Raw genomic sequence first — 27127 nt, 5'->3', positions numbered from 1 at the left:
AACTACGGCAAGTGCCATAGGACTATACGCTAACACTTTCGCGTGTTTTGTGTTGGGTCGGTTATACGAAATAAGTGCCGCAGAGAAAACCTGGGAAGAGGAGTCAAAGCTATATGTGAGAACAGCCATACGGTGAAAGCGTTTTTTAAAGGAAACTTGAACCAGGTATGCGCTTTATGGAACTTAAGTGTAGGGCTAGAGTTTTTTTTAGAGGACATTGGTCGCTGTCAGTGAAACGGCCGGAGGTCCGCGGAGTTGACAGTTTGTCAGCGGCATGACTAGCTTCCTGCTAACGCTAGCTTCGGGTGAGCTGGCCACGGCCGGCGAGCACCTCACCCCACAAGCCTGTGTACTTCTACCTGCTTAAGTGATGGCTGAGGGGTTGCCCTGCTGCTTTGGATCAATCAAGATGCTTAATTGAAATGGAAAATTAACAGCTTTGTTAATAGTAGGGTAACGTTACTCCATCAAAGTGTCTTTAATCAGCTCCGCGCCTTTCGTCATTTAACCTGATTGAAACCTCAGGTTCAGACAAATGCCGCATTAATTTTGTCATGAAAAAGCTGTCTAACGTCAGCCATGAAACAGTCTGCTTACAGCTTTATTACAACGCCGGTTTGTAATAATTTTATCGGGGGGTATGTACCGACCGGTTCAAGCCAGAATTATAACAGCTAGCTTAATTGGCTTAGAATGGAGTGGAACTGAGTGGCGGTTAGCAAGCAGCTGGGTTTCCCGCAAGGTCCCGGTTTGGGATCATACCTTTTAAATAATTACAGTTTGTGGTTGGGATTATTAACTGGAAATATGTGTCCTAATTGATGATAGCTAGTCTGGTTATGTCACTTGTGCACTTGTCGTTGGATTCTGTATATTGCTACCCCCTCCCGTATACAGGCTGACAGCCAAAGAAGATAATTACAAGTTGATAAATCATAATAACTTAAACATTGTCTTAGATATAAGCTCCGGTGTTTTTTATGCGGCATTTTAAATCAGGCTCGGATGTTACCTCCCTGCTAAAGAATCAGTAACGTTAACTTTCCAAAGCCCCTGAAAATGAAAGTGGACAAAATCTGCACTTGTCGTTTAATACCAAAATGTTTTCAGGTGTGTATCTTAAGCAAGAAAACTTACTTGAAAAAGTATTTCAAAATGAAAATGCACTGTGAATGCTTCGGCGTTGAAAGGATTTTCCGAGCAGTTTTGCTGAAATAGGTGAAAGTTTTGCTTTTGCTGAAAAAGTTGTAACGTATTGTCGCTTCAAAGCGGCACAAATTTCAAAGCCAGCTCAAAAGCAATTGTATGATGTAAGTGCCAATGACGTCATAATAAAAATAACTTAACAAGTATAAAAGATATTAAAAAGCCATATACAATGTCCTTTTATAAACTGAACCTTTTGAAGTTTGACCAGCATTCACAGTTAATAATAGGCTTTCACAGACATAAATCACATTTTGCTTCCCCTGGATAGTGCTTAACTGGTGCTTTGAAATGTATGGGTAATAAAAATGTGTTAATTTTCTAAGCTTTCTTAATCTCTTGCCCTTATAAATGGTTATACCATAACAATAATTTTTGTTCATATAAACATGTGACTGTTGATTTAAGACAGACTTAAACATTTTTGATAAATCTTTTATATGTTTATATAGTATAATAGGACAGCTAGAGATCATACATTACAGCCATTTATTGATAACTTAAATGTACAGGGCTGGGTTTTATTGTAAAATGTTATAACATTTCGCATTTGTTCAACCAACAATCCCAGCCTATAATATACTAAATTTTCCCTTTAATGTACAACAAAATTCATCTAACATCTGTATTTTGTTATCAAAATATAAACATTTTCTGTTGACTAAAAAACTGCAGCTGTGGTGCAACAATTGGTGCGCCAGAATTCTCCTTATGAGCTGTGCTTGTAAACATCCTTGTTTCGGGAACCTGGATAAGTGCTTATCTATGCTTTTAGTACTCTGATAGAAACTAAAGATATTGGGCTACGTATGTATGTATCTGGCTTTTACAACTTTCTGAACATGTTTTGTTAGTAAAAGAATATTCTGAATGAGATGATGAGAAATCAGGGCATGACTCCACATATGATCAGATGTTTATGTCCATTAAACATAGTCTATTCGGAAACTTACACTAACAATAACACAAGCTTTGAGCCCATTGAATCACACTTAAACAACATGCACATGGTGGTGTTAGGTGACATTAATCCCATATAAAATTGATTTGACATTAATGTGTTAAACAATTAATTTGAATTATCTTAAAAAATTAGATATGGGGGTAAATGGCTAGAGAGAAAAAAAATGTTCTGGACCAATTTGTGTTGTAATAATTACTGCCTATACTGAAAGTTGAAACTAAATCTTCTGCTTTTGAATACAAAGTAACAATAATAAGGGAGCAGGGGAGGAAACACCCTTGACTAAGAGTCACAAGAGAACAAATTGTGATTCTGCTGTTTGGCCAAAGATATCCTATTGTTGTGAGTTGGTAGTAGTAGTGAATATGTTTGTCAAGATTTTTAACCTCTCTGGGGGGTTTCCCAGCCTTTTATATGGTGCATACTGGGTCTCAGCACCCTCACTGGGTTGGCTAAGCTGGAAGATTGCCAGGCAAACGCTTTTTAAGGTGAACATAAAAGGCGAGTTGCATAGCTCCCTTTATCTTTGTGAAACAACTTTACTCAACCTTGCCGTCTCTGCCACTGTAGGTGTCTGATTGCGGACTGACGAAGTTTATGAGACAGGCAGCATTATAAAATAGGAAAATGTGCCATGATTCTTTATACCCAGTGAGAGAAAACAGCCAGCAGCTAGGCACAGCCGGTTTAAACTGCTCTAACTGCTCTAAAACAACAATTCAGCTATACAGTATACACACATGTCTTGGTCCATTTTTTTTCTCCAAGATGACAGACTACATTACACAATTTGTACAAATCGTTTCATTGCATAAAAAGGCATGTTGGAACCTGCATTAGTTGAGCTTTAGTAGCACAGCGGTTGACTTAAAGAGACAAATAACAAAACTGTTTACACACAAACTAGCCCAGTCTTTACATTTCTGTCTGTATAAGAGACTGTATTGTAAAACAGTTAAACTGTCACTAAGCCTGCTTGGAGATAACTAATATGTGATTCTACATCATCCCATAATATTTAGTGAAAATCTGAAATGCAAACTAAATGTGAATACAGTTATATTAGCAGGTTTTCCATATTTAATTTGCACTGTATGTGGCCTGCATATATTTTAAATTTTTTGTTCAATTGTTTTACAGTTTTGGCTGTACTGACTAACCAATGCTTTATCTTTTCTCTCACAATCCTTTTCCTCTCATTCTCACCCTCACTTGATTGATGCTTTATGTTCCCACCATGGAATGCTTCTGTAACCACTGAAGGATACTGTCATTTAAAATGAAGACATTTTAAAATAAATTGTAGTTGTTAATACAAATAGTTGTTGAGAAACAGCTTAAGATACACTAATTGACTTCTATCCTGTGCCATGCTCCCCATTTAGTGTGGGAAGAAAAGATACATTATAAAGCGCACACACACTATTTCTGCAGAGTTTGATATGGAAGAAAGGGAACATTAAGCTTAAAATAACAGAAACTGACATTTTCAACCCTTTTTGAATGTGAACTTGTCATCTTTGACAGCTATATGACACATTCACACAACAGTACAACAATTGGTTCCCCATTGCAGAAAGGTTTATGACACCTGTAGGCACAGAAGGAGGCCTGCCATAGATTTCCTTGTTACATGCCTTCTGGCAGACAACCATTTAGCTTCAATGGAGAAGTGTAGCTGCAAAAGAGAACATTGTAGAGGTCTCCAGTATCTCAGCATCATTTGGGAGATAGCCTAGCAAAGCTCAGGTCAGCACCGCCCAGCTAGCTAGTCTGTGACCCCTTCCAACCATTCTGTCCTGCACCCCACACAACACCCCTTCCTTTTAACTTTTTCAAGTGAATTGCAATGGCATCTGTGCGCTTCACTGTGACACCCACCAAGGCAGAGGACCTCCCAGGGCTGTCTGACACGTCACCTGAAATCAGTTCCCGCTCCAGTGCCCGTGTGCGCTTCGGATCCAGAGAGAGTGTCAATCGAAGTGACCCACTCAGCGAGGTGTCAGGAGCAGTCACAACTACCGCTACAGTAGGAGGAGGGACCGACACCCCAGACCACAGCAACTTGGAGCTAGGTGAAGAAAACACATACTGTGGTTTGAACTTCACTTGTCAAAATTTGCATGTTTATAATGTGACTCTTGTGGCACTTTGAGACTGAAGGGCTTGTTTACACCACACACTTTATAATAAATAGTAGAGTTAAAAGAATTACTGTAAGAATTTTAAACATCCCTTTAACATAAACTATATTGCCAAAAGTATTCGCTCACCCATCCAAATATATGAATTCAGGTGCACAAAGCAAGGTCCATAAAGACATGGATGAGTGAGTTTGGTGTGGAAGAACTTGACTAGCCTGCAAAGAGTCCTGACCTCAACCCGATAGAACACCTTTGGGATGAATTAGAGCGAAGACTGCGAGCACTGTGTATTATGTATTTCATAAACTCACTCCTAAACCTCGTGGAAAAACTTCCCTGAAGAGTTGAAGCTGTTATAGCTGCAAAGGGTGAGGCGACGTCATATTAAACCCTACGGATTAAGAATGGGATGTCACTAAAGTTCATATGGGTCTAAAGGCAGGTGAGTGAATACTTTTGGCATTATAGTGTAAGTTTATATGTTCAGTTTGGTACATATAAGTTTATGTATCAAATTGGAAGCTGGCGTGTCTGCTGCAAGCACAAACCACTAAAGAGCTGATCCAACTGTACATCATCTGTCATTCACTGTTGTAGCTAATCCCAGTCCTTCATTTGTGACAGACAGTGAATTCATTGATTATCCATTTGCACTAAAATGGGTGGGGGGGTACTATGTACTTTATCCAAAAGTAAACTGTGTACTACACAGAATTCGAGGTTAACAAATGACCAGAATGGTTACATCATAACTGCCGTATTAAGTGCGATTTTTGTTTATAGTGGTTTTTTAGGTACATGTGTACATAACTAATCTGTTTCAGCGTGGTAGCTGTGCTAATTTCAAAGACCTAATTAAGAGAGCTATGGCTAGGTCTGCCCAATGCCATCCTTGGTTTAGCATGGTTTAAGAAAGATACAGTACCAAACAACATTGGCAAATTCATTTTAAAAAACGTTTTATTTGAAAAGGTATTCAACACAGAATATATATATTCTATATATTTTGCAAACACTTCTAAAATTATGTTTTAATTTTTTTATTATGGGGTACTGAGTTTAGATTAATGAGAAACAAATAATAATTTGTAGTATCAGGCTGCAACATAACTAAACTGAAAAAGTTAAAGAGGATCTAAATACTTTCTAAGTGCACTGTACATGCACTTTCCTGACTTTATCCTGCATATGTGTCAGGGCTTTTCAGACTTTATCCACCTGCTACAGTTTGAATCTATCAGTGTGTTGACTTGATTTATGGAGCTTTAAATAACTGAAAGGTCACTTTGACAGTACACTACCATTCTTTGATTCAGCACTGATATTCAAACATATAAAATCTTATCCCTCTGTAAAATGATATAATTAAGCTGTGTTTAGTTGCAGGCTGCACACTGGCCATGTACATTGGCAGCAGTGGCTCACAGTTTTGTGATCAGTCATTCATATTATCTTGTGTTTATTCTTATGGGGTCTATGATCACTAGCTAATGTTTGTTTTTCTAAGACTGCAATTACTTATGACAAAGTCCCAGTTTCCACTGGCAAGATAGGTTTTCAGTCTTATGGGTTTTCAGATTGTGTACAAAATGTCTGTTGTAGGTGAAGTAAAAAGAGAAGTGATATTTTTAGGTTCATCCACATCCATGTAAATTTACCACTGTATTTTAAAATGCTTTTTCTGGCGCGCTTGGTCATTAAGCTCTCCCAATTGTTTCCTAAGAGTGAACTTGACTCCAGGGTGCTCCTTTAGTGAGCAACAGTTTAGCAGAAGTCGAACAATAAGGAATGAAATATATGACTATTGTCATCATAGTTAAGATTTTCCTTCCCCTGCTACTGTTAGCTGCCCACCTGCAGAGTGATTCAGTTTTTAATGATGGCTAACAGCAAAAACCTTTTCAAATGGCCTCAGTTCCTTGTCACATTAAACTACATGGTACAGGTGTAGCATATATCTGGTCTAGTTTGACATGAAATTGGTGGAAGAGCTGACTTTCCGTCTAACTGCTATGACTGTGCAGTTGTCATACAGAGTACAAATTTCACGTTTCAGAGTTTAAGAGTAACAGCACTGATTCATAGGCTTAACTAGAGGGTTGTAACCGTGGAGAGAGATAACTGCATTAGCTGCACTAATCTACTTAAGCTGTTCCATAGTAATGAGAATGCCCCATGTTGTTTAACGGGCTCCCATAAATAGAAATCTAGCTGGTTAATCTGAGTTCCAATGAGGCTGTTGTGATCTGTTGTGGTAGTTTATACAGAGAAACAAAGGGAGAACTGTTGGAGGCACAACTTCACAGCCTTTCTATATAGAGTTTACCGCCCACTATTAAATAAAAAATCTGAAATAACAAAGCAGTTGTCTCCGGTACGGCTGAAATAGAAAACCACACTGACAAGAAGAATGCATTTTAAATCAGTCAAGATCCTGAAAAGCGCCAAAGAAGAAAGGATGTGGAAGAAGTGGAGAGTTATTTTCAGAAAGGTCAAACAATGTGCCTACATTTTCAGACATACACCTGATCACAATAGCTTTCTGCTTCACTTGTTACTCACTCACTCTCATATGTGGATGCACATAAACACACACAGAGGCTGCAGGTGTGGTAATCTCAGGTAGAAGACTCCTCTTGGGGAATGCACACAAATAAACAGCCGCGTTTCTCCATGTTTAACATTTCAGTTAAACAGCTGAGGTATTTCCAGATGACAGGATGTTTTTTTTTTCCACACAAGTAATTCTGAAAAAATTCTGAACAGAAATTGTAACCAGATACCGATATACCTACATCCATACAGGTTTTTGAGGATATAACATTGGGCTGAATTTTATCAGTTAAATCCCTGCACTTTTTTTTTCAAAGCTGTGTCATTTTACCTAGCATCTAAGAAGAGGAACACTGGCAGTCTGTAAACTTTACAAACCAAATCTTGAAGAGAGAAGGGGAATAAAAATTGATGGGGCTACTACTTGTGTGTGTTGTCTGCACTGAGGCTCTATGCTCCAGTGCTGACTTACAGTGTTCTTGGCTAAATCACTTGTAAACCAGTCACACAGACATCCTGTCGAGAGTCTGCCAGAGAGTTGTCAACAGCCTGGCAGGAGGGATGCTAAGATTTTACAACTGAAGTGTGGCCAGGATGCAACCTTTTACTTTGTTAGACTGTGTGCTGGTGCAAGAGTTGCATTGAACTGACACAAGCTAGCTGTAGGAGTAAATATTGTGCAACTCGAATTTGTAGGTGTATTGAAGAAAAAAAATGAGTGTTTTATGAAAACAAATAATTATATATATAAAACCACTGACTAATGAATCCAAGTGTGTGATAAACAATGTCAGGAAGTCGTGAACCTTTCAAGGTGACTTCTTTAAATTTCTTGTTTGTCTGGGCAACTATTGACTATCTTCAATTTATATAGAAGAAAATACCTGCAATTATGCAGGAACAGCTTAATTTACTGCCAAGGTGGACAGAGAGCAGAAAACTGGGTAAAAACGTTTAAATCCAACAACACTTATTGTAAATACACTTACTTTTAGACTGATGTTTTCTTTATGCTATAATTTATATATTATATTTATATATTATAATTGTTACTGAGTTTTGACTACAATGATATGTTATTTGCAGGATACCATGAGTGAAACGGTTAGCTAAATGTGAAAAAAAACATAAAATATCCATATGTCACATAGGTGAATTTCCTGCTTTTTCTTTATCCTGTCTCAGTAAATGTTTTTGTCTAAATGAGACCTGACATGTTAAGATGTCGTGTCTGGCTCAGCATTTTTTAAAGACTTTTTAAACTGTTTATTGTTTATTTCAAATGTAGATTTGGAGGTTAATCTTCAATGAAAATAATCCTTAGTTGCAGCCCAGTCACAGGATGTTTATTTTCACTTCCATCAGTGTAAAAATGTAGAACCTCAGAAAGGGAAGATAGCAATGCAACAAAGGGCTAAGGGCCAATGATAGACCCATAGTTGATATGGGTCTCAATGCAAGCAGTCTAGTTTTTCTATCAAGAGGACGTGTGTGTGTGTGTCTGTTCTCGTGAGTGTGGTGGAGCATGTAGGGAAGTGATGGTGCTGACTCAGGGACTTCTGATGCAGTGTTCTATGCTGAATGAGCCGGAATAGTGCTGGGGTCACGGTGGCCAAAACAGCTGTGTGGGTGTGTGTGTCTTGCAATACAACCCCAAAAAGCCAAGGTTACGCTAATGGAAAAATGGTTGACGATGTACCTGTTCATTCTAAAGATGTTTTATTGCTGTGTCAATATTGTCTTCTCTTTTTTTTCTCCTCTCACATAATTGCTTTATGTGTGTTTAGGTGATGGAAATTCCAAAATCTCCAGTGTGTACATCAACAACACTCATGGAATGGATGATGATGACTACTATGACAGAAACTTGGCCTTATTTGAGGTACTTATAATAATAGTTCTAGTATTTCTAACAGTACGTATGTAAAGTAAGTAGTTTCTGCATTGAGACCCATATCTAATTTGCTGCATTCTTTACATTATGTGTTTCTTTTGTTCTTGTAATAGTACATAGAAAAAATTTGTTTTTTTATCTGCCAAATTGTGTGTCTCTAAAAAACATTTGGCTGGTCATTTTGGAAAACTACATTATTTACAGCTTTCCCTCGAAACAGAAGAGTTATCCAACTTCTTTAACAAGCCATAACGTATGTCTCTTTTTCTCTTTAATTTCTCATTCTTGTCTCTTGTTGCCCTCCTCTGTGCTCATCACTACTCGATCCCTTATTTATTCCTTCCATGCTTGCAAGTCCTTGCTCTTTTGCTTTTTAACTTTTCTTTCTTTACTTCCTTCTTTCTGTTTCTCTCTCATTTCCCCTGTCTCTTTGTCCCCTTGCGATCTCATTCCTACCCTCTTCTTTCCTATGGTTGCTAACCTCCACCATCATTCATTTCCCTCTTATCGTCATGTCACCTCATCCTTTTTCCTTTTCCTTTTTTCCTCCTACAGGAAGAGATGGACACTCGGCCAAAGGTGTCTTCTTTGCTCAGTCGCCTGGCCAACTACACCAACCTGACACAGGGGGCCAAGGAGCACGAGGAGGCTGAGAGCATTGGTGAGAAAAAGAAAGCCAAAAAGGTATACCAGGCTCAGTGTTCCTTACTTGCCTTTTTATATGAATATAAACTTTCACACTCATCTCTCCAGCAAAACACACAGCAAGAAATAAACCTGAACATATAAAAACAAAGCTAAAATATGCAGTTGATGAAAGAAAAGCTTAAAGTGATCACAATCATAGCAATAAGAAAAATTCTTGACAACCGTTAGCTGTGCATGTGAATATTGAATAATGCCCTTTTATCATAATTCTAAAAGAAGTTATCAAATCACAACTTTTAATATTGGCATGTTGACTCTGCATTAGTATCAGAAAGTACAGTAAGATGTGAGTCTGATGAGTACTCTTTCCTTTGAGAAGGGCTGGCTGTTCTAGATAAGACTGTGGAAGTTCAGAGAAATGCACCATTTCTACCTTGTTCTGATTGCACCTTTGCAGGATTGGACACATTTGCAATCAGATAGCTGGGAAAGTTAAACCAAACGTCTTTAATCCTCCTTCCTGACCAAACAGTGTATTGAGTATAAGCATTAACACAAGCCTGGTTCACCATAGTGGTGTAGTACACTGATTTCCAGGTGGTTGCTCTACAGCTGCCTGGTGCAATATGAAATAGCTGTGGTGTAGATATGCTAATTTAAAAATTGTACATATGTCTACATATTTCTGTTAAGGAAAAAAAGCTAACTGTTTGTGCAATGCATATCTTCATGCAGAAGTTTCTTTCAAATAAGATAACTACTACAGTAAGCTAATAACACAGTACACCCCTTTCACCATCCTGAGGCAGACTATAATTTCAGATTAAGTTTGAGCAGACAAATGGACAAGTCTAAATAGTTAGCATTAATTAATGCAAGCATGATTGAAATACTATCTAAAAGTAATTTATAAACCTATAAATATTTAGGTTTTAGTATAATAGTAAATCAGTGGTTCCCTACATTTTCCCTTTGGAACCCCTTTTCTGTCATTGAGTAAACTGATGACTCCTGTTTAAGTGACATATTTTATATTTATTTTTATTATATTCAAAGTAATGATAATAATTGAACAGCTCTTGTTAGATGTTTTGGAGATAAAGTCAGAGAGGCCAGATTGAGGTGGCTTGGACATGTTCAGAGGAGAGACTGTGAATATATCGGTAGAAGGATGCTGAGGTTGGAGCTGCCAGGCAGGAGGTCTAGAGGAAGACCAAAGAGGAGATTTATGGATGTAGTGAGAGAGGACATAAAGCTAGTTGGTGTGAGAGAAGAGGATGCAGAGGACAGGGTTAGATGGAGGCACATGATTCGCTGTGGCGACTCCTGAAAGGGAACAGCCGAAAGGAAAAGAAGAAGAAGAATGTAATGATAATAATTGCACAGGACAACTGAGACAAATCAGTGGCTTTCAGCTTGTCCCTTCAGGGGTCGCCACGGTTGCAACTCTCCCATTTTTACCTGGGCTTGGGACAGGCAGCAAGGTGTCCCTTGGTGGCTGGGTGGTATCCCAATCGGACGCTCTACCCATTAAGCCAACAGGCCCCCTAGAACAACTGAGACACTGTTTGATAAATTGGATTTGGCCCTCACAATGTTTCTTAATGGCCATCATGGAAAACTAGTGGGAGATCATTGTAATAGAGGATGGTACTGGAATTAAAGCTTAAATAGAATAGCAATTGGGTTTTGCGTTTGAGTTCTGTTGCTGTTAATAATTTGTTCTCCAATGTGCTGTATCTAACTTTCAGTCACCACAGATGGGGACGTTCATGGGTGTTTACCTGCCTTGCCTCCAGAACATCTTCGGTGTCATCTTATTCCTGAGGTTGACCTGGGTGGTGGGAACTGCTGGGGTGCTGCAGGCCCTCTGCATTGTTTTCATATGCTGTTGCTGTGTGAGTACTTGAGTTTGTAATTACAGAACTGAAAGTTAGCTGAGGCATAATAAAGCAGAAAATGTAATTTCAATTCTAAACTGTCCGTCTCTCCTTTGTAGACTTTATTGACTGCGATATCAATGAGTGCCATTGCCACTAATGGAGTTGTACCAGGTATTCCTTCACCTTTCCAACTTTCTTTTTACTCCCTTGCATACATGCTGCCTGAACAGAACCTGGCTAGTATTAGACACAGACACACACACCTAGTGGGAGTTTATCTCAATAATATTTTACATTTTACGGTGAGCACTTTGAGTTTTTCAAAGTGACTTTTGTAGATGTTCATATTTGCATTTTCCAGGTTGTCGTGCTTTTCTTTTTCTAGCTGTGACGCTGCTGCTGAAGTACATTTGCTTTTCTAATGAGTGTTATTCCTGTTTATCCTGCCTCTCCCCCTGTCTACTTCTCCCTGTCTGTCTGTAAACACATTAAAAATTCAGGATATTTATCAACCATTGACTTTACCTTTCACTGAATTACCTCTAGATGAATATCCCAAATGTGAAAGTAGTGTGATATTTTTCACTAGCATTTGACATTTCAATACGTAAATGTAGAATGACAAACCCCCAGTAGATAATATAGAACATTAATGTCTAACGTGTCTTTTTTTGGCATCAAACATTTCCTTCCATCCTCCCTTTTTCATCTAAACAGCCTCAAATTATCTTTCTTTCTCACCACCTAGTCTTGCATGGTTGTTTATACTGTTGTATGTAGTTTACTCTGGTTATTGTGAAAGAAACAGTGTTTGGGTTCCTAAATACAGCTCAGCTCAACACTAAAGATAATATACCTGCTAGATGATACACTAGCCATTTTAATGACTACTGCCTAAAGGTGAAGGTGTTTTGTTGTTATACTTTGATCATTTGAGTCCAGTCATTGTCTGTAGAAATATTTCCATTTTCCAGAGAGACAGCATTAATTCACTAATTTCCTAAATATACCTTCAGGTAACTCAAACCTGCAGCATTATATTCACATGACTTTTTTTGTTACAAAAATGTATAGCTTATATGTGAGTCCTTTTTGTGTTAAAAGGTTGCATTTTGGAAACAAAACACTAAATTAGGACCTTAGAGTAACTATAGAATTTCTAGTTACTCTACCTATATGATTCCTCTAAAGAGTATGTTTTTAACTAGGTCAAACCTTATTAGCAGAAATATTGCTTGGTTGAGCTCACTTGGTGTACCAGTACCTGGGTAGAGTAAGAACACATTTTGGATCTGGTTTTATGTTTAATTCTTTTATATTTATGCCAGTTTGGTAGTTTTAGTCAGTTCAAGTCGGTTGTTGTCATGGCCACTGGCTGTTTTGCTTGTTGGATTGCTGATTTTATGTTTGCTGTAACTTGGTTTACACCATCAACATATCGCTCTGGTCAGTGTGAAAAGGCATCAAGAAAATCCCTCTTAGCAACTTTTTCAGCGACTTCTGTGTGAAATATAAGTGATTTATTCATTTTCTTGCCATTAAGAAAAGTCAGGCGTAAAGTCTACTTCTGACGCTTTACTTTAAAAATGTGTGAGAATGCAGTTTTATTTTATTTTTTTAGGTTTTTCTGGTTTTCTAAACTTGGTGAGTGTTTTGTCTAAATCAAGGGGAGAAACTAAACTTAAAGAGAAAAAAATGTTGTTGTTTTTTTCAACACCCTTTTTTTCAGTTAGTACCATGAAAAGAAAGTTTTATAACCAATCTTATAGACAAAATTAACCCAGTCCAGCACTTTCAAGTAAAGTAAAAACAGTAGTAAATCCTTAACTGTGGCTACTATTTAACCAAAGATCTGCTCTGTCTTCTTACTCCAATGCCACATTTAAGATTGTCATGATTAATTCTACAAGCATATGTTGATGTCTCTCATATGCTGTGCTCTTTTCTCTTCTATTATCTCCTAACATCATAACATTACTAACTATCCACATTTTTCTCTTTATGTCCCATCTTTGCTTCTTGGCCAACATCTGTCTTCCTATCTTTCTCTATCCTTCTTTTGTTCGTTGTTCTTTTGTTCACATCCTTCGTTTTGTTTGTTTGTGTTTTGTTCTTCAATGTCTTATTTTTCCACCCCATTTTTCTTTTTCCACTGTATTTCAACTTCCTCCAACCCTGATGTACAACCTGCCCTACTTTCCCTCTCTTTGTTCTTCTCTCTTGCTCTCTTATCCCTCTCCAGCGGGAGGCTCCTACTTCATGATTAGTCGCTCTCTGGGTCCAGAGTTTGGGGGTGCGGTGGGCCTGTGCTTCTTCTTGGGCACCACCTTTGCTGGAGCCATGTACATCTTGGGAGCGATTGAGATATTTCTGGTGGGTTCTGGCTTTGCTGCCATTATCATTGCTGTCTTTAAACTTCACTACAATTATGAGTGTTTATCTTAAGTCTGTGATACTATAGAAAGTATTTGAGAGCGTAATTAGATTACAATTAGAAAATTAGATGAAAAATGTTTTATATAATAAACACATTTTAACACTTAGTTTTGGTTGATCAGCGATTTTAAATATCTGGAAATCACGATACATATTCATATTGATGTAGAATTTGTTATGTGAAAATTTTGTATTACCATAAAAAGGCTGTGTAATTGGTTTAATAAAACCGGGGACATTAAAAGGAGAATTATCAAATTATACAGCTTACATCACTTTCTTAACAGACAACCATAATTTGTTTTGTCACAGTCACATTTTGCTTCCTTCTTCAGATGTACATAGCACCTAAGGCGGCCATTTTTGTAGCACAGGACCCCGAAAGTGAAGGGTTGGCCATGTTGAACAACATGCGGGTCTACGGCTCCATCTGTCTCCTCCTGATGTCCTTGCTGGTCTTTGTGGGTGTGAAGTACGTCAACAAACTGGCTTCTATTTTTTTGGCCTGTGTCATTGTCTCCATTCTTTCTATCTACATTGGAGCGCTGGTTTCTGTCTTCCAACCACCACATTTTCCGTAAGTGTCAGCTAAGCATTTCCAAAACCCAAAACTGATGAGTCATTAAATTCTCTTTTTTGACTGACCAGTGGGCTTCCATCTGCAGGGTATGCATGCTGGGAAATAGAACTATCAACAGTCATGAAATTGATGACGAGTGTGCAAAAACAATCTATTTGCAAATCAAAGAGCCAGTGGAGAGAGACGACACAAACTCCACAGTTATTAACGGTGAGTACAAGGAGATGAAAACTGATATTTGACAATTAATTACTGCTGTCAAAAATCATTAGAAATAGGAATGTATCACAGACACACAATGGATGCGCCCATTAATTTTCTTGATGTGTTACAACAGAAAACAGAACTGCGAGCCCAACCTTTAACTCAAGCCATGGTTCTATTTTGGTGGAAAAGACAACAGATCTTTGGAAGCACTTTTGCCAGAGCCCAGAGCTCAACAGCACCTGTGATGAATATTTTATTTTGAACAATTTCTCCAAGATTGAAGGGATCCCCGGTCTGGCCAGTGGAATCATTTCAGGTTGTTTGTGTGTGTGTGCGTGTGTGTGAGTGAGGGAGAAAGAGAGAGAGAACTATGCTTTTTGTGTAGGTATTGTGGAATACTCTGTCATTTCTTTTTTCAGCTTGTCTTTTGATAGTGAATGTTTCTTTTTTCAGCTTGTCTTTTGATAGTGAATGTTAGTAAAAACTCTTCAGACAACAAAAACTAAGTAATTTAAGGAGTGAAACTTACTTTCACGACTGATAGCTTTTAGGAAATGATGCATATTTCTTATCTAAAGATACATCTGAAGCTCTGCTGTCTTCTTAATCCATTCAAAAAGCTAAGTGTAAAGACTTATTTCTGTGGTTTTAAGGTGAGTTGCAAACTGAAACTATTCCTATTTATACTCTGTATGTATATTCATTGTAGAGAATGTGTGGAGCTCCTACCTCAGCAAAGGGGATGTGGTAGAGAAAAGCTCTCTCAGCTCATCTCATGCTGCACATCCAGCATCCACCTTTCAACCTTATGTGTTTGCTGATATCACTACCTCCTTCACACTGCTGGTGGGCATCTTCTTCCCCTCTGTCACAGGTACACACAGGTTTCTTTTATTTTGTCCTCAAACCCAAACAAAGTGGAATGTGGAATAGAAATAAAAATCAATTGTAACATAAATGTTGTCATTTCTGTTATAAAAATGCATCTAAGTTGGCTTTTCTTCTCTTTCTTAGGAATAATGGCTGGTTCCAACCGATCGGGGGATCTTAAAGATGCCCAGCGGTCTATCCCCATTGGAACCATCCTTGCCATCCTTACCACATCCATTGTCTGTATCCTTTCTGTCAAAAACAATGTAAAAAAACAAATTTATCTCTGGCAATCTCTCTAACTATATAATAAGTCACTTTGGATAAAAGCTTCTGCTAAATGTAAATGTAAATAATATAAAATGGTCGCTTATTTATTGGTGTACTTGGGACTTGGGCTAAATTTCATTTGATGGATTTCATTTTTTTTTTTGTGTTGTTATTTCCCTAAGTTGTTTTCCATCCAGACCTGAGCAGTGTTGTTTTGTTTGGAGCTTGCATTGATGGGGTGGTCCTCCGAGACAAGTCAGTACATCTGCTCTTGTATCTGTCTGTGTGTCATGTCCTGTTATGCATCAAAGAAAAAAAGTCGTAATGTGTTGATTTTGTGAAAAACAGGACTCTTGATATGTTTGTCTGCTGTAAACCCTCTAAAGGTATTTTTGACTATTGCAGGTTTGGAGACTCAGTAAAAGGAAATCTGGTGGTGGGGACTCTTGCTTGGCCGAGTCCCTGGGTCATTGTGATTGGCTCTTTCTTCTCGACGTGTGGTGCAGGTCTCCAGTCGCTGACCGGCGCTCCCCGACTCCTGCAGGCCATTGCCAAAGACAACATCATCCCCTTTCTCCGGGTTGGAACTATAATATTAATTTCAATGATAGGCACCCAAAATATTTTATTAATGTTGTTGTTATGAACTGTTGACAGCACAAAGAAACGTGGTTAATCCTGCCGATATTCTGTGTGGAGTGTGGATGTTCTCCCCTGGTTTTTAAGTGTTTTCCTCTGGGTTCTCTAGTTTCCTCCCCAAGTCCAAATATAAAGATAATAGAGTAATTAAATTTTATATGGTGATTTTTACGACAACCTGTGAAACTGTCTGAATAAACAGGTAACCCTATGGGTAAGAAGAAGAAAACCCTTTTCAGTATGATTAACTTCTGTAATTATTTTCACTCTTTGTTCTTTTGTCTGATTATGCCAGGTGTTTGGCCATGGGAAGACAAATGGAGAACCCACCTGGGCCCTGCTGCTAACGACATTTATTGCTGAGCTGGGAATTCTCATTGCCTCTCTAGACTTGGTGGCTCCAATTCTGACAATGTGAGACACAGCTCTGTGTGCAAAGGATATATAATATAAATAATTTAAAAAATATATAAATCCTAACCGAGTTAGGACCTTCTGGAGAAGTTATTTCCTTAAAGTTCACTTCTGCTGCATAGTTGTTATCTCACTGTTGGAACTCAAGTCTTCAGGGAGTTTTAATTTATTTTCTTTATTTAGGTTCTTCCTCATGTGTTACCTGTTTGTTAACCTGGCATGTGCCCTCCAGACCCTCCTGAGGTCACCCAACTGGAGACCACGCTTTTCCTACTACCACTGGTACTACCACAAATGCATTCTCTCACACACAAACACACATACACACACACACTCTCACACTCTCATTTACTCACTCTCTCTCACACACACACACACACACACACACACACACACACACACACACACACACACACTCTCTCTGACTGATCTGTGCCTCTGCTGCTTGCCTGTACAGGACCTTGTCATTTTTGGGGATGACTATCTGCTTGGCACTCATGTTCATATCCTCTTGGTACTACGCAATTGCTGCCATGGTGATTGCTGGCATGATCTACAAGTACATTGAGTACCACGGGTATGTTGCCATGGAAAACCACCCTTTTACATGTACAGCACAGTAACAGTGGTGTGTGCATGTAAATGTGTTTTTTAAAAATATATATCTAGGTTCATTTTTAGTAAATATTGGATGTGTGTTTGTGTGTATCAGAGCAGAGAAAGAGTGGGGGGATGGAATTCGTGGTCTTTCTCTCAGTGCTGCCCGATATGCACTCTTGAGGTTGGAAGAGGGACCACCCCACACAAAAAACTGGAGGTACCGAATTGCAACATGAACGCTTTACATTTTATATTTCATCACAATTTGTCACATAAGTAATTATAGCCTTCTCAGCAATAAATTTTGTGTTACATATTGTACATGGAACATGTCAGTGCATCCCAAAATGTACAATTGTACCTCTGTATGTGGCAGGGGTGTGTTAGATGGTTTTATTTAAGACAGTACAGTTAAAATGCCCAACATGAAAAGAGTCTGAAAACACATGAGAGAATGCATTTGCTTTCAAATTTAAAAGACTCAAATGTTAGTAAAGGACGTGAAGCTCACGGTAATCTGATTTGGAGAGGGAATTATTCTGTTTTAAATGTGTCTATTAGGAAAACAATAGTATCTTATTAATTCTTTAGACGTTTTGACCAGGATGGCTTGAAAGTTAAGACTCAAGGTTGTGTCTCTGTTAGCACCTAAAGAATAACCTTCTATAAGCATTTAAAAAGTACCATGAGATGGAGCAGCATTGGTGTAGTCAGAAATAAAGTTAAAATGTATATAACTGATTAATTTGTTAATTAGATTCACTTTTATTATTAATTCAGGCTTGAGTATGCATACAATACTTTGCTCCTATATTTTAGTAAAACGTTTTTGTAAAAAAAGTATTTTTTTTCTCCCAAAAACTCCCATTAACTCACTTTTCTATTCCAGGCCTCAGGTGTTGGTGTTACTAAAACTGGATGAAGATGCCCACGTCAAGTCTCCTCGCCTACTAACATTTGCCAGCCAGCTGAAGGCAGGAAAGGGCCTGACCATTGTTGGCACCGTCGTCTCAGGCAATTTCTTACAAAGTTACGGAGAGGCCCTCGCTGCTGAACAGGTTGGAAATGATCTTTTTAGTGTTACAAAGGTCACCAACCACAGAAGTGTCTTTGTCAATCTGTACAGTCATCCTAGTTATCTTTTAGATGTTAAAGATCAATACAGGCAAAACTGTTTCTCATGTGTTGCTCCTAAAGAATTAAAGTTAATGATTGAAGGAAAACCTTCTTTGCTCCTTTAACTTCTCAAGTTTACATCCAATTCTTCTCCCTACTTTAGACTTTAAAGCACCTGATGGATAAGGAGCGTGTAAAAGGCTTCTGTCAGTGCATTGTGGCTCAGAAGGCGCGTGAAGGCATTAGCCACATGATTCAATCCAGTGGCCTGGGAGGTATGAAACCCAACACTGTGGTGATGGGCTGGCCTCATGCCTGGAGGCAGAGCGAGGATCCACAGGCCTGGAAGACCTTCATTAGTGAGTAGAAGAGGATGAAAAGTTCATCCCAACTCTCTGTGAATTAGTTAGCTATGTGAAATATGAGAGAGAATATTTTTATTTTTCCTGATCTCATGATTAAAATTTTTGTTCAGGATTTCTAGGATAACGGCATCATGTCTCTTTCTTCCAGACACCGTGCGGGTGACCACAGCAGCCCACCTTGCTTTGCTTGTGCCCAAAAACATCTCTCTGTTCCCCACTAACAGTGAACCCTACACAGAGGGCCACATCGATGTGTGGTGGATTGTCCATGATGGAGGGATGCTAATGTTGCTGCCCTTCCTTCTGCGCCAACACAAGGTAGGGTTTTCCTGATTTTTCATTTTTTTTGTTTGTTTTTGTTGTTGTTTTACCTTGTTTTTCCAAGTGTCTTACGAACTTTGAGAATATTGCTAAGGTCCTATCTGCTTTAACTATTTCTCAGGTGTGGCGCAAGTGTGGGATGCGAATCTTTACAGTGGCCCAGATGGAGGATAATTCAATCCAGATGAAAAAGGACCTGGCAACCTTTCTGTATCATCTACGCATTGAGGCTGAGGTGGAAGTAGTTGAGATGGTACGCTGCTCTCACTGCCTGTTGTCTTAGGAAATCTGCAATTTATATTGAAATATATTAAAATCTGCCGCCTGTTAACAATTTGAATAAACATTATTCAATAATGAATTATTAAAGTTGAAATTTGACAGTTGTTATCAACACCTTTTTGGGGCTATAACAACCTGACTGCTAAATTTAAAATGTTGATATCTAGATAAATGATCATCTCAGTCAATATTTTCTACATGTAGTTTCCCTGAAGTAGTTTTAACATGTTTCCTGGATCACTTTAAACATGTTCCCAAAATGTGACATAGTTGGAAAATCTGATGATTCCAGTAGTTCTGTAGTGAGTTTTAAGGGTTAATTGTTACAGTAGTGCAGTAGTAACCATACAGTACAACAGTGCTCATCTCTACATAAATGTTTTATTTCCTGTGCCTCTCCTCCTCACAGCATGACAGTGATATCAGCGCATACACTTATGAACGGACCCTGATGATGGAGCAAAGGTCTCAGATGCTAAGACAGATGCGACTCTCAAAGTCAGACAGGGAAAAAGAGGTAAGGTTAGATGAGATGAAAAGATTGTTGCACTTTAATTTGTACCTCTAGTGCAGTGGTTCTCAATCCTGGTCCTCAAGGACCCTCCACTACACATTGCCTGGATCAGGTGTGTTCTGTCAATCAGAAGCTGGAACATACCATCATAGATGAGGACAGAAAGGAGGAAGACGAGGTTAATTGGTATCTTTCAGTTGTTGATTGACTGAACACACCTCATCCACCTAATTAGCAGTGGGTAGGGTAGGTTTAGTTGTGAACACAAGCAGAGCTGATGACCTTAAGGAACAGGATTGAGAACCAACGCACTAGTGTACATGCGGTCTATCAACACATGTATGTTGCAGTTCTAAGGTAATTATCACAAGTTGATTTAAGTGATTAGGTTTAGGTCCTTATTAACATTCATGCAAGATTAGTTATAAGACTCTCCTATCTGATTCATCTGTGAATGCCGTGCGTTATTTTATCAGGGAAAACCTTGTAGCAGCCGCAGTATCCCAGAAGCTCAAAGGTCTCAGTTGAGGTCAGTGACTATGACTAGATGTAAATTCAGGTTGTTTTTTTTTTAATAGTGTTTAGCAACTCTCATAATGAAATTCTGAGAGTTAAATTGAAAGCTGAGGTTCTGCTCAGGGACAGTACATGTGTTCTGATGCCAGAGTCATTAATGTTTTAGAAATGCTAAATGTTTTCCACTAAAATACTTACTTCTACATTAAACCTGAATACCAAAATTTAAAGGCTGAGAAAAATCTTAATGATGCCGCTTTGTTTAGAACCCACATTCTGTCTGATTGAAAACTATCACTAAGTGCCTTAAGTCTAAATAAGTTACTTTCAACTGCAGATTTTTTCCCCAGACAGTTTGTGCTGTGTATCAGCTGTCTGTCCCTTTTTTTTTTTTTTTTAATTTTATATTTTATGTCTCTCCCTTTGCAGCTATCACTATGCAAAACAAGGTCAGAAAGGAGTGTTTTATGTCATTGTGCAATTCAAATCTGTGAGTAAAAATAGGATTACTCTTCTGCTGTTTATGCCCATTTATGTAACGAAGTGGCCGAAACAGATTTGAACTGCACAATGAATGTAATACCACCACTCATACCAGTGAAAGCTGATTTCTGAGTAACTTAGTCCCGTAATGGCAGTGTAATTTACTTCCCAGATACCAGAAAGAGGCTTAACGGACAAGAAAGTTGGTTTTAGGATGGGCTTACACAAATTTCAAGCTCTGATTTTGTGGAAGGCACATCCCAAATGATTTTTAAAGGCAGGAAGAGAAATATTTTGACACATTAAGAAGGGACACATTCAGTATAGGAATTCAATAATGCAAGGTATTTGGGTATTAAAGGCAGGTACATTACATCCAAGATCGGAGATACTGACCCAAAAAGATGATTTACACAAACTTTGTTAAATGGGAACAGCATCTCACGTTCAGATTTAATATTAAAGTTGATGTTCTCTTCCTTTGCCTTTTGTCTCCTTAGCGGGTACGCTGGAGTTTTGATGATGTGAGTTAACTGGTTACACAGTAGTGAAGTATCAGCTGCATTATGTAGAGTAATTTAGATTCCAGAAGAACAGCTGAATCCTTCAGAAAAATAGCTAATTCTGGATGATTATCTTTTATTTCTATTGTTGAACATAATTGTTAATATTAGTGAATTGCACTGACTTAATTTTATAGTAAAAAAAGCACGAAAAATGGCTGTTTGGATATCATGTTGGTGGTAAAATTAAACACTGAATTTTGCTGGTAGAAGAGAGTGTTTTTCCTGCAGTTGACCCTGATGGTTCTGGTCTCTTTTAAAAAAGGATTCCAAAATGATAATTTAATAGAGATCAAAAATATCTCACATTCATTTAAGTCCAACAATCTTTTAAATAATGAGTTGTTAAGTCATCATTCACATTTTTTTTTTTAATTCTTTATCTGAAGGATTCTGTTAATAGATTGCCTTACATATGGCCTATGTCAAATGTGCTTCTTTATTATTTAACTGTCACGTTCCAGATTGGCTGGCTTGATAAAGAACAGTAAAGAAATGTTTGTTGTCTATTATTCAAAGTGTTTCCCCTAGAAAGCTTTTCAGGCACAGTGGCAGGAGGATTTGCATGCATCCACTAAAATATTTATTTTTTCTCATGAAACACAAGATGTCATTTAAAACCAATTATTAACAGTGGAAGAAATATAATAAATAAAACAATTTAAATTATAAACTATGAAGTTGATGCAAACTGCAATTTGAACTCCTCACCTGAGAAGCATTTTCTCATCCTAACCACAGAGTGAATGACTCATTTCTGTACTTACTTTTTCTTGGCATTATAAACAATTTCATCCTTGCATCCTTCTAAGGGCTCTTTAACCACTAGCTCCCAACCAGATACTCTGTTAGAGTCTATCTGCTGGTTCACCTGCTGCATATGCTTGACCTATAGCCTGTTTACCTTTGTCACTGATGCTTATGTTAATACTAGAATTTCCTAGGTTCCTGTTTTGATCTTTGTACATCGTGCCATACTAGTGTTAGCATTATGAAGAATCTCATGTTTCCTCAGACTTAATTACAACACAGATTTTCTGCTGATGATGATTACTTGGCAACCAATTATATTAAACTTTTCTAAAAAAAAAAAAAAGCCAGCTTCTGGGGGCTGGCTTGTTAGCATGGCAGCCCATCATGCTTGCTGGGGGAAACACTGATTCCACTCAGATTTTATGTCACCTTTCTTTCCCATTCCTTCATTGCTTGCTTTTTTTGCTAGTAGAGACCGTCCTGTGTTTTGTTTTAGTGAGATAGATGACAGTGTGTTGTCTTTAGGTGTATCTGTCCCCCAGGTACTGGAGTCCACACCTCAAACACATGCAAAGGAAACAGCGGGTACAGGTACATGGAGAAAGGGAGATGGATGGAGTGAGAACACAGTGAGGAGTTGTAGAAAAGGGAAGCATAGAAAGGGTGAAAAGCAATTTAGATGAGAAAGAATATGTTTATCATTCTGTCAAACTAGGCCCAGCTAGTGAAAGACCGTAATTCTATGCTGCGTCTGACGAGCATTGGATCCGATGACGACGATGACACAGACTGTGGGGAGCGAGATAGAGTGGGCAGTGCTGGTAGCAGCTCTGAGCACCATCAACGAGTCCAAATGACCTGGACCAAAGAGAAGACCACACAGTACAGAGCCACGCATTCTGGCTGCTCCACACCTGAGGGCTTCAGAGACATGCTCAGCATCAGGCCGTAAGCAGAAATCTATTTTTATAAAGAAGGCAATATTTCTGTTTATTTAATAACACTTCTTGTTAATGTATCTTTTCTTCTTACAGGGACCAGTCCAATGTTAGGCGCATGCACACTGCTGTCAAACTCAATGAGGTCATTGTCAACAAATCTCACGATGCCCGGCTTGTCCTGCTCAACATGCCAGGACCTCCAAAGAACACAGAGGGAGATGAGAATTGTATCCTTGTCAACAACAGTTGCAAATGAATAGTTGCAAATGTATCAAGATCCTTTCTTACTGTTAAAAAACTAGAATGTCATAATTTTAACTTGTCCACATGGTAAGCTTAAGCTCAGCTTTTACCTGAACAATTATTAGCCCAGTGTGCCCAGTGTACATCTTGGCTGCCTGCCATCCTTAGAAATGGTAGAGAAAGACAGTAACCCCCTTTCCAATACCCATTCAACACACCTTACAATGCTTATATACCACCTTGCTGTTTTGTTTTTGGTACCACACCAGCTTGGAGGGTCAGGGTTGATCTCACTTTAAGTAGCCTCGAGAAGCGTAAAAGATGTGAGCCAACATCAGGCCTTAGGCTGAAGTTCTGATGGCTTTTTAATATGAGATCAGCTGTTAGGGATGTTTCTCCTGTGAGAATCTCCCACCTACGCTGAAAAAAAAACTGCATTTACACATAAATCGGACTCAAGCAAAGTCTGTGTATATTTTACATTTACACTTCACAATTAATTTCTCTGACTACTAAGCTGCACATGATGCAGTTTTGAAGGTCAGTTAGCAGCCAATCAGCAGGCATTTTCTGAATAACATGAGTATAGTATTCTCTGTGCTGAGTGTAAATATGTACCTTGACTCTTTGGCAAGACATGGAGTTCCTTGAGGTTTTAACTGAAGGTTTGGAACGTGTCCTGTTGGTCAGAGGTGGGGGAAGTGAAGTCATTACCATCTATTCCTGATTGGACGAACAAAAAGAGCCAGTGTTATAGAAGCAGAAGTGAGCGAAAGGAGGCAGTGGGGCCGGGAACTCTGGAGAAGCAAGCCCAAAAACAAAAACTGTCATTGGCTGCGGTGTCAGTCATTTTCAAAATTAAGATATATGCACAAGATGACAATAGCAGTTACACTGTACAATGAAAATCTTATTCTCTCCTTCCACAGTGACAGAAATAAAATAATTGAATATAAAAGTATATTTACTTTTAAAAAAGACCCTCACTTAAACATATGTATGCATACGTGCTTGCACAGGACACTTTGTACTGAACAGTGTTGCTACAACTAGCTGTTTCAATAAGGGTCTTTTTTACTGTAAATATACATTTTCAATTTCTCATATAAAAATGTCGCATCTCGGTCTTCTTAGGAAGCTGCTGTTATGAATTCTTAATAACATAATGTGTGTTGTGAGACCGGATGAGATCCTTGCTGATGTACACTCCCAAGAATTTAAAGTTTTTGACTTTCTCACCTGCGTCTTGCTGATCTAAAGTGGGGTGTGCGTTTCAGTCCTCCTTGGATCATTAATCATTTCCCTTGGTCATGTCCACATTTAAGGAGAGATTATTGTCACAGCACCAGGTTACAAGGTCTGCCACCTCTCTTCTGTATGCTGCTTCAGCCCCACCAGTGATTGATCCAATGACAGTTCTGTCGTCAGCGAATTTAATGATGCTGGTGTTGTTCTGGGAGGTCACACAGTCATACATAAAGAGCGTGTACAGCAGTGGGCTCAGTACACAGCCCTTGGGGGTCCCTGCGGTTACAGTTCTGATGCCTGACATGCAGCTGCCCACTCTGATTGACTGGGGCCTGTCAGTTTCAGGCTCAGTTAGCCTGATACCCACCCTCCACCCATTTCCTTTCATCTTTACACTATTCTGTCATGACAAGGGTTTCCATTACATTTTCTTTGAACCAGAGAAATGCCAAAACAATTCCATGAATGAGCAAAAAAAAAGCAATTGAACTGTGTTTGTGTTTGTATGAAAGTCATGCACCTGAAAGATGTCTAGTTATTGAAGAAGCGACCAACGTTGTGTTAGTATCATGTGTTTTTCAGGGGATGACGTTTGACTGACAAAAAAGGTAAATGTTAAGCAGTGTCCCAGAACAGTGCGATTGTTCCACTGATGTGACTGGGTGGCAGCATTTTTAAGGAGCTGTGACTGTTCTGAGTGTAGCCTGAAAGTCTGAATTTAGCATTATTGTTTTGTTCCCTTTCAACATTCAGTAAAGTTTATTCCAATAGCACATAACAAACTAGAAAAGTAATACATCAATGGAAGTGAGGAGTCTAGTTCTAAACCCACCTATTGGTGCATACATATTTAGAATATCAGCATACTGTTATACTGTCTCCTAAGGTGAAATTAGAACATGTTGGTAAGCGGAAGGATTTGGTCAACTGCATATTAATAATGCCCTCTTTTTTTCCCTCTTGACATATGTTTCCTGTGTATTTGCACAATTAGAATTTGTTTTGTCCACAGGGACGTTTAAAGTGGATTGGCACAATTCTGTTTTAATTTTTGTTTGAACTTGCTGCTATTTTCAGAATCTGTTGCCTTGTGTGGAAGCTCATTTCTGTCAGTGGAGAAGGATGAAAATTGGTCATTATAAAAATGCTCAATATAACCCAAACTCCATACTATGTCTAAATTTAAAGTTCAAAGAGTTTAAATTTTTTTTTTAAATAAACCTCTAATAATTTCTTATTATGACCTAGGTAAATATTATGATGTATCGAGATTAGCATTTCAGAAATTTGTCCTGTAAAATTTGATAGAGCAAAAAACTAAGATTATTGAATCACAATTTGACACAATCATAAGTAAGACATTAGTAAATCACATCAAAATGGGTTACCAAATCAGAATTGTTAAATACTGTAAGTCAAAAATGTAAATTTCTCACAATTTTTAATGTTTGAAGTTTTACTTATATTTATGTTTTATATCTTATTTGTTTAATACATTTAGCATTCATCACAGAATTGGTCTTCCATACACTGGCAACTCTGTAATTTGATTAAAAAGGAATGACCATAACTACCTGATTCATATCTTTATCTGTAACACAGATAACAGCAGTCCACATATGTGGTGTCATCTGTGAGATAGGCATAGCTTGGTTACTTAAAAAGAGGGCTGTCTTTACCCACTGCATACTAACAGTATAGATTTATCAATGTCAACCAAAAATTCCAGGGAAAATAAGAATTGAAGCAATGCAAAGGAAATTATAATTAGAGGTATTCTGTGTGTTGTGCCATAAACTGGCCCTACATTTCACTGCATGTGAATGGTCATTACGTTTTTATAGAGGGTTTAATGTGCTTAAAAATGTGAGGTCAAACTGTCTTATTGTGAAGGCCTCATAATAGGAACCAGTATTGAAAATATTGAAAAACCCAGGACCATTATAGGGGGGACCACTACACTGCATGCTGTCAAAATGTCACGTTCACTCAGACGGACGCGTGTTCGTGCATTTCTGTGCACATGTATGCAACATATGAATAATATACATGTACATGTACATTTGACACATTAATATTGTTTTTTATTTCATATAATGAGAATTTTGGCTGCATTGTATTGTGTAAGCTTGTGGCCTGAATCTCTCCACTGCCCCGGACACTTCGAACTAAACTTGCTGATATCCTGTTTTGTATATGAGTTTGTGCGTATGTGGATGAATGAGCTTGTTGCCTAGATCTGGAACTGTTAACTGGAGGTGTTCAATTCCACTCTAATTTTCTTTTTTTAAAAAAAACAGTGTTATTGCGCAGGGATTCTTTTATGTTCACTAGTATTTCCTAAGCTTTGTTTTCTTGCTTGTACATACAGACAAAAAAAAACAAGTTTTATCTTTTTTTTAATTACATAAAATGAATCATAAGAAAAACTGCTTGAAAAAATATGGGAATAAAGTCATTTTGAAAGAAAAGTC

General features: G+C 38.2%; 1 protein-coding gene across 8 annotated transcripts; it reads left to right on the top strand.

The window, feature by feature from the left end:
* Nucleotides 1–11: 11 nt before the first annotated feature.
* LOC137138326 (solute carrier family 12 member 6-like) lies at nt 12–27124 on the top strand. Of its 8 annotated transcripts, none has more exons than XM_067525416.1 (27): nt 12–165; nt 3434–4245; nt 8655–8749; nt 9317–9445; nt 11161–11307; nt 11409–11463; nt 13535–13665; nt 14064–14305; nt 14394–14518; nt 14646–14831; nt 15225–15389; nt 15530–15628; nt 15853–15910; nt 16061–16235; nt 16590–16708; nt 16892–16990; nt 17166–17285; nt 17421–17525; nt 18198–18366; nt 18588–18783; nt 18938–19107; nt 19232–19363; nt 19802–19909; nt 21406–21429; nt 22937–23169; nt 23256–23389; nt 24041–27124. In XM_067525416.1, exons 2-27 carry the CDS (start codon nt 4020–4022, stop codon nt 24130–24132), a joined length of 3534 nt encoding a protein of 1177 aa, XP_067381517.1. In that variant the 5' UTR covers nt 12–165; nt 3434–4019; the 3' UTR covers nt 24133–27124. The 8 variants fall into 8 exon arrangements, with proteins under 8 accessions (XP_067381517.1, XP_067381520.1, XP_067381521.1 ...); XM_067525417.1 differs by having other exon boundaries at nt 94–115; XM_067525418.1 differs by lacking the exon at nt 12–165 and adding an exon at nt 218–1110.
* The last annotated feature ends 3 nt before the right edge of the window (nt 27125–27127 follow it).

The sequence above is a fragment of the Channa argus genome, chromosome 12 (assembly GCF_033026475.1).
Source record: "Channa argus isolate prfri chromosome 12, Channa argus male v1.0, whole genome shotgun sequence".
Classification (NCBI taxonomy): Eukaryota; Metazoa; Chordata; class Actinopteri; order Anabantiformes; family Channidae; genus Channa; species Channa argus.
Note: the sequence above shows the minus strand (reverse complement) of the source record. Positions and strands in the feature narration are given on the sequence as shown.

Bases quoted from the DNA above. Each gene is read 5' to 3' on its own strand.
- LOC137138326 (XM_067525416.1), top strand. From the start codon at position 4,020: ATGGCATCTGTGCGCTTCACTGTGACACCCACCAAGGCAGAGGACCTC. The intron at 11,464-13,534 runs GTATTCCTTCAC...ATCCCTCTCCAG, and splicing joins CACTAATGGAGTTGTACCAG to CGGGAGGCTCCTACTTCATG. The intron at 17,286-17,420 runs GTATGTTGCCAT...TGTGTGTATCAG, and splicing joins AAGTACATTGAGTACCACGG to AGCAGAGAAAGAGTGGGGGG.